At 38.2% G+C, this 14,125-nt stretch overlaps 1 protein-coding gene across 8 annotated transcripts in view; it reads left to right on the top strand.

The window, feature by feature from the left end:
• Positions 1-14,125, top strand: part of ARHGEF7 (Rho guanine nucleotide exchange factor 7) — a 202,310-nt gene that overhangs the window by 180,982 nt on the left and 7,203 nt on the right. For 3 of the 8 annotated variants that reach the window (XM_034758145.1, XM_034758153.1, XM_034758146.1), the window contains one exon: positions 2,886-3,062. The exons of the other annotated variants lie outside the window; for them this stretch is intronic. In XM_034758145.1, coding sequence (XP_034614036.1) covers positions 2,886-3,062 — 177 coding nt within the window. The remainder of the gene's footprint in view (positions 1-2,885; positions 3,063-14,125) is intronic. 8 annotated transcript variants of the gene reach the window in all.

The raw sequence follows: 14,125 nt of genomic DNA, 5'->3' as shown, positions 1-14,125 counted from the left end.
ACTAAATTTGCCATGGTATGAAACCTGTATCAAGCATGCACCAAGGAATGGGAAGTGTCTGGATTTAATGACACTTGCAATATACTTTCTTGAGAGAAAATGGTAAGTGTAGAGGTAAATGGAAGAGCAATATTCATTTTAGGTTTTCCGGCTATATCTGCTTTATGCCTGTGAGAGTTCTGTTCAACAAGATACATGTTTTGCTCAAGGGCTTCTGGGAAACCTTCACTCCTGTTGTGGAATGGTAAATGGGGCATATAAAGTTTTCCTTGCCACTAGCTGTTTAATATTTACTATTACAAATTTTAATCCTCTCTTATAATAATTTCAGGGAGCAACTGTTAATTTTCTTAGATCTCTGTGGTGGGTAAGGTTGCCATTCTCAGTTTCTCAAATTTACATTCAGCTGATTGGTACTTACAATGCACATCCTCAATCTAAAACAAGGCTGCAGTTGTGGAGGTTCTTTGTGTTGTAAGTAAAACACTCCACATAGCAGGGGAATCCACCAGCATGCGTTAACGTTTATGTAAGGGAGGAGAGCATGCTGTTCAGTTTGCTCCAATTTGCACAGTTTTGCCATTGAATATAAACCTTGTTTAGGAATTATATCTCTGGTATGCTGTAAAATGATCCTGAGATAGTGATTTTATTGTTGTCAGCAATTATTAGTGTGGACATTGTAAATAATTCATTGTCCATTTAAATTGTTTAATTTCCAAGTATTTGTCAGTGTTTATTACTAAAACAGTTTTTTGTGCATACTTTATTTCCAAGCAAAAACATTTTAGACTGGCAATTGGAAAGTCACAATATAAGACTTGAAATTTAGTGCACAAATTCTTTAACACATGTGCAGTTGCCTGCCTTCTCATCACCTTGAAAAATCCTACTTTGCATGCAAATATACTTAATATTGGAATTTGGCTTTTTGTATGAAGGAAGAATTTATTGCAAAGTTATTTTATGTTTGTTTTTAATTTTCATTTACATTGTTTCAAGCTAAAATGTGTATGAAAAGGGACTCTTCAGCTCTGTCTTTGTGATCCACTTTATCAAGTTCTAAGTCTTCAAGGTGATAAAATTGAAGTAATTTATTAGCTCATCCCTGTTTTGGACTGGTTTCGGTTTCCACAAATTTGATTTTAGCCCTATGATCATTCTGTTTTATTGTGGCTTACCTGGTAAAAATGAAAGAAACAAGTTTACTGTTTAAAATTCTAAAGATAAATTATGGAACAAAATAAGGCTAAATTAAATTATTGCTATTTTAAATGTCACAACTGTGCTTAGTTGGTGCTGATCATTTTTCAAAGATAATCTGACAAGAAATGGTTTGTGAAACATTTAATTTTTAATTATGCAGTTGTGTGTGTACACAGAAACACATACAACTGATGCAAAGTATATTTTTGCTTCCCCCCCCCTATTTTTCCCTTCCTATGTATATTTAAGAAATATACATAGTGCAGTAGATATCATTACATACATCAAAAATCAACAGCTTTTATTTGCATTTAACGGCACTAAGAAACAACTGAAGTATCAGTTACATGCACGACCTCTTCTCTTGTAAAGGATGGGTATTGGCATTAAAATTTTAGGTTTTCTACCATTCCATGTTTAGCTTTCCATCAGAGGTGGAAAAACTCCATTTGGTGTTGGGATTGCTTCTGTAAGAGTAATGGTGCATTTCAAAAATTACCAGACACTTTATTAAAATTTTCACATTCTTTTTGTACCCCTTTCTTACCTCTGTGTTCACATTCTGCCTGTCCCTCACAGCGCTGATTTGGCAATTCTGCTAGTAGCACCTTCTGTCTGGCATCCAGGAGGTGCTGCTTTTGGAAGTGCAAATTCAGCACGGCTAGGGCACCAGTGGATTGGAAGGCAGTGACATCAGAGGTAGGACAGCAGCTTTTTGTTACTACTTGGGGAAAAAGTTTTGGTTTTTTTTAAATCTGGAGAGATTATGGGGCAATAGAAATGAAGAGAAGAGAATGAAGGGTGGGGCTTTCCCTTTTTATAAATCTGGTCTTTTGCTGTGCATTCCTTCTTGCTCTCAGAAAAATAGGTTAGTTCTCTAGATAAGGGTTTAACATCATTAGTAACACGTGTGTAGTAGCTCACAATATGGCTACCTACAGTTTCAGTTTCCGAATATTTCCAGGCATTTATCTTTCATAAGCAAAAACCCAGCTTCAAAATAGAAATAGAAGAGAGAAAGCATTTTTATACCCCTTTGTTCACCCTAAACATTTTACAGTGATTATATCGAGAAGGTAAGTTTAGACACAGTCATGAAAATGACTACTGTGAATAGCTAGTCTTGGCAGGGAGGTAACTGGAAATAGTACAGTACGTCTAAAATATTCTAAAGTATTTTGGAGTTGATTTGAGATAACTACTGTGGCTTGCAATGTTTGATTAGTCCTATCAACTTTGCATTTTGTAAAAAGATTTCCAGTTGATTTGTTATAGCTAAGTTGTAGCTGTGGGTTAATATAGTGCTCCTCCCTTTCAAATTTCTCTGTCAACTAGAGTTGACTGCCCTGTTCATAATAATAATCAAAGAATCAGGGGTACTCAGGTTAGGACATATATTTTCAATAAAACTGCTCAAAATTTAAAACAAATTCAAAAATTAGATTGTGACAGTTCAAAAGTTATTACATGCCAAGTGTAATTTTTACATCAAACCCAACCAAAAATAAGAATATAAAGCTTTGCTGCCTTTTTAACAATATTTTCTCTTTTCCTTCTCTTCCCATCACCTTTTGCTTTTGTTTTCATGTGTTTTGGTTGTGGCTATTCCTTACGTTCCCCTCCTCATCCCACCTCTGCCTATCCACATCCACCATTTCATTTCACCCGTACATCCTTAGCATGGCAAGGCACTGACCTGATGCATAATCACGTCTTGGCTGATGATGACCAATCAAGTCTAGACTCCTTGGGTCGTCGCAGTAGCCTTTCTCGTTTGGAGCCTTCAGACCTCTCAGAAGACTCTGACTATGACAGTATATGGACAGCCCATAGTTACAGAATGGGGTCTACATCTCGTAAGAGCTGTTGCTCATATATCTCTCACCAGAACTAATGCACTTCTGAGCTTTTCTTAACAAATGCTTGTTGTATCACAGCCTGCTTTTCTTAGATGTTTTCTTGCTGTTCCTTGTCTCTTCAATGTGATATTTTAACAACTTTTGAGAGCGTTTCTGATATTTCAATTGTACCTCGTGGGAGGCTCTATTGCCAATTTAATACACATACAATTAAGTCATTCTAAATCGAGAGTGTATATCCTGCTAAGGATATTATACCTTTAGGGTTTTTTAAAAGTGACAGCCATTGATTTGTAGCTCTGAATAGTCTGTTTTTTGACTTGGTCAGTGTAGCAACAATTCCTTTTTTTTCCCCACCCCGATACAGCACGTTTTTGTATTTTGTACTGAAACCATACTGGTTTGTGAGCTAAGTGCCAGCAATATGGAACTACTTTAGCCTTATAGTGGTCTAATTTTCTATGTATTATAAACACAAGGTATAAAGCAGGGAGAACAAGAGAAAATAATTTTTAAAATATGCAGTACAAGAACTGTAAAATTATTCAGATACTCCTTTATCTGGGCAATCTGTATGGCAGAGTGTTTGATAATCTATGAAAATGTTTATATTGCTGTCTTTTTTTTTCATTGCTTAGACATGGATGAAGAATCATACGTTTTTCTCAAGTTAAGCAGTTGTCTTAAAGACCTGGAAGTCTGTGTTGTTAAATGCAGTGTATACTTCATGCTACCAGTAGTCATACTGTCACTTTACTGCAGGTAGTAGTGTGGAAGGTTCCAGGTTTTAGATGCTGATCTGCCTAGTAAAATGCACAACTATCAATAAAGCATCGGTCCTTCTCTATGAAAATCACAAAATCCAATCTGAAAAAAAACATTCAGAAAGGTTCCCATTATGAAAGCTTGAGTGTTCAGCATCTGAAACTGTTGGTATAACTGTGGTCAAAATGGGTTGTAGGAAGTCCTTAAAAGCAGAATGTCTGGCTTTGGTTTTCACAGTTTGGATACATCTGAGACATGTATTTATTGTGTTTTGTAATTGCTCTCCTAAGCACATTGGTTTTCAGCAACCAGCTCTTCATTCAGAGTAACTTTAGCTTTGCACAGAACTGAATTTGACACATTATATATTCAGTTCCGAATGTGATACAATATATATTCTGCACCTGGGACGTTGGTGGGGGAAAGTTGTGTTCTGTATTGTGGATAACATAATTGGAATTGAAATGAAACCTTTCTGTATTCTAAATGCTTATTAACATTAAGAAAAGAGCCGCATCCTAAAAGGGAGATAACATTTTTTTTGCTTTCCTTAAGATTCCAGGATGCTGTATTTTTTATTTCAAACATGTACAGTGCTCAGTGTTCTGATATCACTATATGAACAAATTAAGATAGGTGCAATTGTTGCTGCCTGGGAATTTGATCACACTGTTTACAAGTCCTAAGGCAATAGTAAACTCCTGCAAGTGATTTAAGCAGGAAACCAATGGTTACACATGAACAATCCCACAACGATGTCAAAATGGACAAGCTGTATTAGAAGCAGTTCATATCCAAAACTTCACTATCAGTTTTAAGTGTTTGATAACCTACTTGTTACTCTAGATAATGAAAATTGAGATGCTTATCAGAAAGAAATTTCAGGGGTTTATTATTGTACTAGTCATTTTATTGACCCTTTGTGGCGACAAGGTCCTTGTATGCACTGTATCTAATTTTAACTAGGAAAAATTCCTGAGGGAACAAATATATGGTGTATGTACTCCATGCTATATCAGACAATACCTCTGTAAACCACTTAGCTTTCATTTTTATTTTAAAAGTCACATAGAGGATTCACTTCCTATTTATAATGCTGAAAGCATGGATCATTTTTTCCCCTGATTTTCTTTTTTTTGAGCCGTAGTGTTCTGGTGGAATAATATTGATGTTTTCTGCACTGGTTAAATGCCTGTTCATTCACATACTACTACTATGTTACATATATTATGTACTTGTAAATATTATGAGTTTTTGAAATAGCTGCTGCACTTAAACTTTCCTTTATCACACAAAATAATGCTTTTGTTTCCCAGATCTGAAGATTTTATTGACTTTGTATGCACCAAAGCTTTGACAGTTTGCCACCATTAATTATTGTAGCAGTTAAATCATTAACTGTCATCGGAATGATGTTATTTTATGATGATGATCTTCAGTGCCAACATCACTGCAGAATTAAAAATCATTGTCTGCGTTTTCCATGTTACAGATCACTAGCTATTGTCAACTAATCAGAAGTATTAATGCAAGAAGTTTAAAAAATACCAGTGTGGAAATGATGGTATTCAGTCCAAAGGTTCAGTGTTTCTATTTTTGTGGAACTTTAGTCATGCTAATAATAGTACCTTATGTTTATGCAATTCTGTAAAATATATGTGTACAGTTAGTATTATACTGAAAGAATGCAGAATCTGAATTAGAAGGTAGGTTTAAGCCACTGTCAGCTCCTTTTCATGTGGCTTAAATGGTGTTTCCATTAAATGAGTATTTAACAAAAATTGACACCAAGCTATATTAATTGTGTTTTTTGCATAATCTTGCCAAAACACAGTAATGTGTATATAGTGACGTAAAACATTGACAGATCTATATATTGTGCATTTCATTTGTGAATGGGAAAAGCCATCTTTAGTAGATGACTGACTTTTGAAAATACAAACTGGATGTATATCTAAATGTTGCATTGTATTGTACAGTATGCCTATTATTGTTTGTGGTTGCATATAGCAATTAAGTGTTTTGTTTTATAAAAAAAAAAAGGACATCTGTTATGTACAGTTGAAATAAATTTTGCATTTGCTAGCCTGTGACTAATATTTAATCATTATACAGGGGAAAGGACAGCATAACTCGCAATTTCACATTTGTTGTTTGGCTTTTCTGAAAGTAGCATATTAAAATGAAAGCCAAATGCTAAAATAAGAGAACCAACCTGCTTTAGTGAAGGTGTTCATGTATGATTTGTGTGTGATGTAATCTAGACATTCTAATGTAATCCATCATAGTACAAGTTATTCTGTGTCCTGATGATTTTTTCTTCTTCTTTTAAAACTTTCCATCTCTAGAGATATTGTCATCTACAGAACATGTTTCCCATTTCTATTTATGGGGAAGTAGTGTTTCCCCCCTTAATATGAGAAAACGTAAATTGAAAACAGGCTAGGCAGTTGCTCAGGAGAAAATTGGATCAGTTTAAAAAAGATTGAATAAAATATGTAGAGGGCCTGGTACACAAGTACAAATTAGTGCATATATCTGTGGTCTTAAAGTTTTGCTACTAATGTAGCAATTCTTTTCTAGCCCTACAGCCATCTAAATGAATGGTGAGCATAATCTTTTCTGATGAACATCTGTATCAATTAGGGAAATGTGGGAAATTCTGTATCTAAAGTAAGTACTCTTTGTATATGCTTTGAAATTTTTTCTTAGGGCTCTTCATACTGTCATTATTCCAAAAGTAGAAAGCCCCTTATTTAGTATTACTCCATTCATATATACCAGCTGTGTGTCCTGTTGTTTTTTCCCAAAGATTTACTTGTGCCTATAAACTCTTTAAAATTGGTTCTCCTCCAAAAAATGACTGAATTTGACATATTGGCATACAAATAAAATGATGGGTTTTTAGTTCCCAGCCCTACAAACTCAACCTGTGATCGGAAAGTCATGCTAGGTTCTTTCCTACTGATGCATAACCACCAGCAACAAAGTTTCTTCATGTCAGATTCTGTCTTTAGCTAATAGCTACATCTGTGCAGCCCCTTTGTGCTTAGGCTTATGGCAACCTAGTAGTTCTCAATGGTATTTGATACGTTAGACTTAGGGGAAAATTTAGCTCTGCAGTTGGAACCTGGTTAACAATTCAGTTGATGCACAAGAAAAGTACAGACTGCAGCTCACTCTTTTTTAGATTTGTTAGCGCTAACAGATTCTTCACAGTAGAACACTCTGTAAAGTTTGTTCAATGGGCAACTGGGTACCTGATTTGACAGCAATATCCATCGGTGTTAGTGATTAGAATGTGAATAATGCAATGAAAAGTTGAACATTTAAAGTGTGCACTGGTCTAATTTGCACGTGAATATACCACAAGTGTACATGCAAATGGCCAGTTAGATATCTAACTAGTAGGGCTGTCAAGCGATTAAAAAAATGAATTGCGATTAATCGCAGTTTTAATCACACTGCTAAACAATAATAGACTATAATTTATTTAAATATTTGGATGTTTTCTACATTTTCAAATATATTGATTTCAATTACAACACAATACCAAGTTACAGCTCACTTTATATTATTTTTTATTACAAATATTTGCACTGTGAAAAGATAAGAGAGTATTTCAATTCACCTCATACAAGTACTGTAGTTCAAGCTCTTTATCGTGAAAGTGTAACGTACAAATGTAGATTTTTTTTTTTAACATAACTGCACTCAAAAATAAAACAATGTAAAACTTTAGAGCAGTGTCTCTCAAACTTTTTATGCTGGTGACCCCAGTTGGACTTAAAAAAAATCATGACCCAACCCACTAGAAAAAAAATTGTGATCCCGTACATTCAACCTTTTAGGGCACAAGCCTTCGGCCCCCCTCGGGGTGCGGGCCTTCGGCCCCGCTGACTCTGAAGTCCAATTAACGGATTAAAAAAAATTACGCCTTAATCATGCTGTGAATTAATCCTTAATTGACAGGCCTAATGCAAAGTGAAAGGTCATGGGGACTTATCAGTTGGAAGTGACGGAGGAGTGTTTCAGTTGATGACTATGAGCTGACAATGTGATGCAGCTGTGAAAAAGGCTAATTCAGTCCTATCATGCATCAGGCAAAGTATTTCCAATAGAGCCAGGGAAGGGTTATTACCATTGTACCAGGCTCTGGTGAGACCTCATCTGGAATACTGGATGCAATTCTGGTCTCCCATGTTTAACAAAGATGACTTCAAACTGGAACAGGTTCAGAGAAGGGATGCTAGGATGATCAGAGGAATGGAGAAACTACCTTACAAGAGGAGACTTAAGGACTTTGGCTGGGTTAGCCTAACCAAATGAAGGCTGAGGGGCAGTATGATAACTCCATATAAATACATCAGAGAGATAGATGTGCTATTTAAGTTAAGGGCCAGTGGTTGTACAAGAACAAATGGATATAAACTAGCCATCAACAAGTTTATGCTTGAAGTTAGATGAAAGTATCTAACCGTCAGAGAAGTGAAGTTCTGGAACAGCCCTCCAAGGGGAGTAATGGGGGGAAAAAAACTTACTTATTTCAAGACTGAGCTTGATAAGTAGGGCTATCAAGAGATTTAAAAAAATAAGATTAATCACAGTTTTGATTGCACGGGATAAAAAGATGGTTATATGTAGCTATTGCAGGGGTAAGTTCCAATACCATCGAAGTATTTCAAGTCTGCAGTACCACCTACACGCTAAACATTCTTTCGCCTCCACATCTTGTGCTACAGATAACATAGCAACAGCAAATGAATCCCATCAGCCATAACAGAGTACACTTAGAGTTTGATCCAGGGCTTGTAGCGATCCTGAAAGTAGAACAGCTTAACCAATGCAATCGCAAAGCGGATAGCTATGAACTGCAGACCACCCAACGTTGTAAACAACAGAGAGCTGAGAGATGTTACTCAAATTGCATCTTCCAATCAGTCATACACCTTGCCCTCCCAAGGAGCCATTCCATCATGAATACATGACCTGTATTACAATGAGAAGACCACAAAGTTGGAGCTTCTGAAAAATGCCCTAGCTGTTGCTTTGACTGGTGATCACTGGACATCCTTGAGCAATCACAGCTATCTTGGAGTCACGGCACACCTGATTGATACTGGATGGACACTGCAATCATTTGCTTTAACAGTAATGCATCCTGAAGAGAGACATTAGGCTGAAACATGTGTAGAGCGTTTCTTGGATGTTGTGAAATAATGGAATATTCAAGAACAGGTAACAACAATCAGTACTAACAGTGCAATGAAAACTGTGATTAATTTTTTTAATTGCAATAAATTTGTTTTGAGTTAATCGCTGAGTTAAATTAATCGACAGCCCTATTAACTAGACCTTGAAACTCAAGCCCAGCAATCCTATTAGTAGATATTTTTAAAAGAATTTCTTAGAATAGAAAATGATTTTCCATTCTATTAAAAATCAGATTTTGTAGAAAGAGATGTAGAAAACAAGAATGTCTGGCATTAATATGAAAATTGTACAGTTACAAAAGATTTAGATCAGTGTAAGTCTGTGCCCTCACCACTTTTTTTTTTGCCTTTGAAAATATGAAAAGCTAAAGACAGAATGAAATCTGTACAAATTGTTCAGTCCAGTCATCAATGATACTCCCAATTTATACTATTATTGTAAATTAACAGCTGTTAAAGTATAGTGTATATAGAGTATTTGTCTCTTAATAGTTTTTTTTAAAAACAACTTTAGTTAAACCAGTCCAAGGACTGAGTCTAGGAAAAGGCCTAATGTGTGGTTATTACAAAAGTTTACCTTTTATTTTCAACCTTGCACTTTCCTTTTAAAATATAATTCGTTATGTTTGCACTTATCCAGACCCCCTCATATAGTGTGCCTAATGTCAGATTCAAAACCAACCGTCAGACACATCTCCGCGGCAGTGGAGCTGCATCATATATCAATGTGTTCTTGCATGTGTCATTTTGTAGTCCATCCTAATCACATTAACAATAGGTGCAGTTGGACGCCAGGGAGAACTTCGGTGAATTCCAGTCTGCATTCTGGCTTTCCTTTGGAGATGTGCTAAATGCTCATGAGTCTTGTCCTGCTGGTTTTAGAGTGAGATCAACTGGCCATTTTTGTCATGTGAATGTCTCAGCGGCTCTTAATATAAGTGGCCATAGGCTTGATGAATGTTCCAGATGTGTCTTAAACTGCCCTTCCATGTGAATAATCCATGCCTAGATGTCAGTCAGTGGTGACTAAAAGCACTGTGATCACTGAGGGAATCTGATATGTGCATTTTGCAAATAGGTATCTTCCTTTCCCATGTTAACAGAGTGTGCATCTGAAGTCTCTTACTATTGCATAGAGTACCATGAATGAGCTGATGTACAGATGTACTTCTCTTACCTTGTGGATTCTAGAAGTTGAACCTGTATCTTGGAGGATATTGCTAGAAGGAAACATCAGAGCTGCTTCATCCTCAGCCCTGGGAAAACAGAAGTCTTACTGCTGGGTAGAAGCTTGTGTCTCTGCTTGTTGATAGAGGTTGTGTGTGTTTGGACGTAGTGAATTGAGTTCATAAACCTGGCATAACTTTCAACTTAGCATTTTCTGTGTCAGGCAGTGTTGGGCTTTTTTCAGTTGTACAGTTTTGCATCATGTATGCTCTAATTTTATTTTGTGACAATCATCTCAATAGTAAAACATGCCATCATGACATGCACCTTAATTGTAATTCGTTCACAGGAAGGGTAGAGTAGCTATATACTGTATACACTATATACAACTTGTTCAGAATGCAATAACATGTTTTATTATACTCCTGAGGGCATTCTGTCCCAAAATATTAAAAGTTCTGTGCACAATATTTTAAAATTCTGCAAAATTCTACAATTTTTATTTGTTAATAAATAATTGCAGAGGTTCCAGCATGGCAGTGGGGAGCACAGGCCACCGGCTGCACAAAGGTGGGAGATCACCCTGCAACATCCCCACCACCCACCCCGGAGACACTGACTCAGTGGTTAGGCTGCATCTGACCCTGACACAGTACGAGGCCTGGGCCTGCCCCAGAAACACCCTGGGGCCCTGGCCCTGTGCACCAGGCGCACCAAGTGTGGAACACACAGGCTCAACCAGGCAGGATCCAAGTGTGGAGGGGCTCATTGTGGGGTGAGAGGATTCTGTGCGGGGCAATCAGGGTGCAGGCAGCGCAGTGGGGGATCTAGGTGTGGGGGGATCTGGATGCACAGAGGCTTGTTTGTGGGGGAGCGGGGTTCCAAGTGCAGAGGCAATGGGACTCTGCAGTGGCTTCCGGGTGAAAGTGTTTGGTGCTCAGTGGAGGGATATGGGTGTGGGGGGTCTCAGTATGGGGGTCTGGATGCTGGGGGAGTGGGGCTTGGTGGAGTGGAGATCTAGGTGCAGTTAATTGGGGGTCAGTGGTGTGGGGGCTCAGGGTGATGCAGGGGGGTGGGGCAAGTCAGGGTGGGAGTTTGAGTGCAGGGAACTTAGTGGGGGGATGGTCTGGGTACAGGGGGCTCCAGATGCAAGGGTTGAGGTTCAATGGAGTGGGGCTAGGGTATGGAGGGATAGGGGGGTTCTGGGTATGCGGGGTGAGGCTTGGTGGGAGTGTCTAGGTATGGAACATCCGGATGCATGGGGGTTGGGCGGATTGGAGAGCAGCTCCCCGTACAGTGATCCCTCCTCCCCCACAGCTGAGGAGCAATGGGGGCAGGAAGCAGGGGAGGATGCTGAGCTTCCTGCAGCTGGGGGAGTTTCTGGGGGGTGGGTCTGATAGAGCCCCAGCTACTCCTTGCAAGGGAAGAGGAAGTCCCACCCTCTCCTACCTCCAGCTCAGCTGGGACTAGCAGCTGATTCCAGTTCAGGGTAGGAGCCACTGGCTGGGTTGTCCCCAGTCCTGCAGTGATTTACTTCTGCTTTGGGTGCCTGAAATGTTGTACCTATGCAACTAGGGAATGGTGCCTGACTACTCTTGCAGCGTCTCTTTGCTTCCCTGTCAGAAACTCATTTTTCTGCGGGGAAGCAAAGAAATCTGCGGGGGACATGAATTCTGCGCACATGCTGTGGTGCAGAATTCCCCCAGGAGTAATATTACAAGTTTCCTGCACTTTTGCAATGGGTGCCTAATAATGTTTGGATTGATTTTCTTTATTTAAATTGGTATTTTGGAGCTTTAAGAACCGAAATAGCGTAGGCCTGGCTATGTTGTAGATCTTTGTCTGGATGTATATCTGACTATGAAACTACTGTCCTTTTAGGAATATCAGTAATCTCATCTCAGGTCAGCAGGCAGTTATGGTCTGCTGCTGGATTGCCTCACCTCCCCACCCTCCCCAACATCTGTTTCACTTACCTCCCTCCCCATTTCTAAAAATAATTAGGAATTTTTAAAATTATTTCAAAGATGGGATTTTTGTTTGTTTGTTTTTCATTATGACCTCTTTTGCCCTCATCTACAACTCATGGTTTTTGGTCAACATTTTTATATTACACCACGCCAGTTTGCATTGAGCTCTTTTTGAGATTTCAGCGGGTTTGTTTTATGTATATATTGCATTGTAATGGTTTTCAGTTTACACCAGGCCAGTATGTCGTCATGAAGGTGTTTTATTTATAAATGTCCCAATCTGGCAGAGTGCAAGTGTGTAATTGTACTTACTTGAGAAGTCCTGTTGACTTCAATGGGACTATTCACACATGCAGTTTTATACAAACGTTTTTGCTGGGAAGGTCCCAGTTATTACTGTGTTTTAAAGAATGAAAATAACAGGTTACTGCTGTTGGAGATTCCGTCTTTAAAGTTTAAAAGACTTAGGGTGAGATTCTTTGTTGTGCCTCTAAGAGGTGTAATTTGAACAGGCCTCCTGGGTCTGCCATATAGGTGCAGCACTGCTGCGTCTTTACAATACTGCATGCTTCAACCCAACCTCACCCAACACACCCCTCCTGCCCCCAGCCCCACTCCATAGGCATGCCCCCTATGCCATAGCTTGCAAGGAGGTCACCTGAAAAGAGTCTGGAGAGGGGTTGAGGATTTATTCACTCTTGGCCTTTGAGATTTTCAAAGACCTTCGGGAGATTTAGCCACACACCCTCCATTAACAAAGTTAGATTTTCTGGTTGAGATGAAAACTTATTTCAAATGCAAATTTACAAGTAAATATAGCAAAGTCAATATGGTTTCTCTTTTAAAATAACAGGTGGTATAGAAAAGAATCATCAGGGCAATAAAATAGTTTAATAGAGATTTGCATTTTTCTATTGTAGGTTATCGCATCAAATCTGTACTTTCTGCAAATACTGTATAAGTCGCCCTACTAAAACGTTTTTAGTACAGGTTGAAAAATGCTATTTTTGTTTCTTCATACCTCTATTAATATTCTATCAGCAGGTGTTTGTGAAGTGCAAATAGAATATGACAGGCTGAAATACAAAATTACATTTTTTTCATGGGAACAAGATAAACACAGCTATCTGAGGCCAGAGCAGAGAGAGCCGCATGGTGGCAACAATAAAAAGCAATTACAACATTAGGAAGCTTATCAATGCAATAAGAATGCCAATGAAGCTCTCGATGTTCTGACTTCATCATCATTATACACTCTGGCCCACAAAAGACCAGTGACATGGGTATAGTTTATATTTCTCATAACTGATATATGCGTGTGCGTTTGTGTGTGTGTACAGTGTTTATTACTGTGAACATTTTCTTTTTTATAAAATGTGATTTAAATTTTACTTCAGTATTCTACACCCCAGTGTCACAAGATATTTTCTATGCGGTCTGTTTCAGTTTTAATGTACACATATGGTTATCTGTGATGAATATATATATATATATATTGTGTGTGTAGATTATACATAGATTAAATGTGGTATTTGTGAAATAGCTTTATAGTTATAACATTTTCTAGTTTTAGCTGTCTTTCTCCCCATGCCATCCCCACCCCTCCAAAGGCCCGATATCACTGTGTCCTTATTTCCAGCAGAGAGACTTGGATGCAGCTCTGTCTAGAGATAAATGCTTCATTCCTTCAACTGAGTAAAGGGAGCCACAGGAGACAAATACAAGACATTTCTCTTTCCCAAGTAAACACCACCCTCTGCCCCTGCTGCCTTGGGGTGCTCAAAACTGACATTCAGACCCAAACTCCGATGCTGCTAGATCATTAGTCTAACCTCTTAAAATTATTTTTATCTCATTGCTCCACAATAGCCTGACATATCACAATTAGCCCGACCTACCTCAGGCAGTTCCCCAGCTTATTAGTTGTTGATAAGCACAAGACAAA

Source organism: Trachemys scripta, chromosome 1 (genome assembly GCF_013100865.1).
Source record: "Trachemys scripta elegans isolate TJP31775 chromosome 1, CAS_Tse_1.0, whole genome shotgun sequence".
In the NCBI taxonomy this organism is placed as follows: domain Eukaryota; kingdom Metazoa; phylum Chordata; order Testudines; family Emydidae; genus Trachemys; species Trachemys scripta.
Note: the sequence above shows the minus strand (reverse complement) of the source record. Positions and strands in the feature narration are given on the sequence as shown.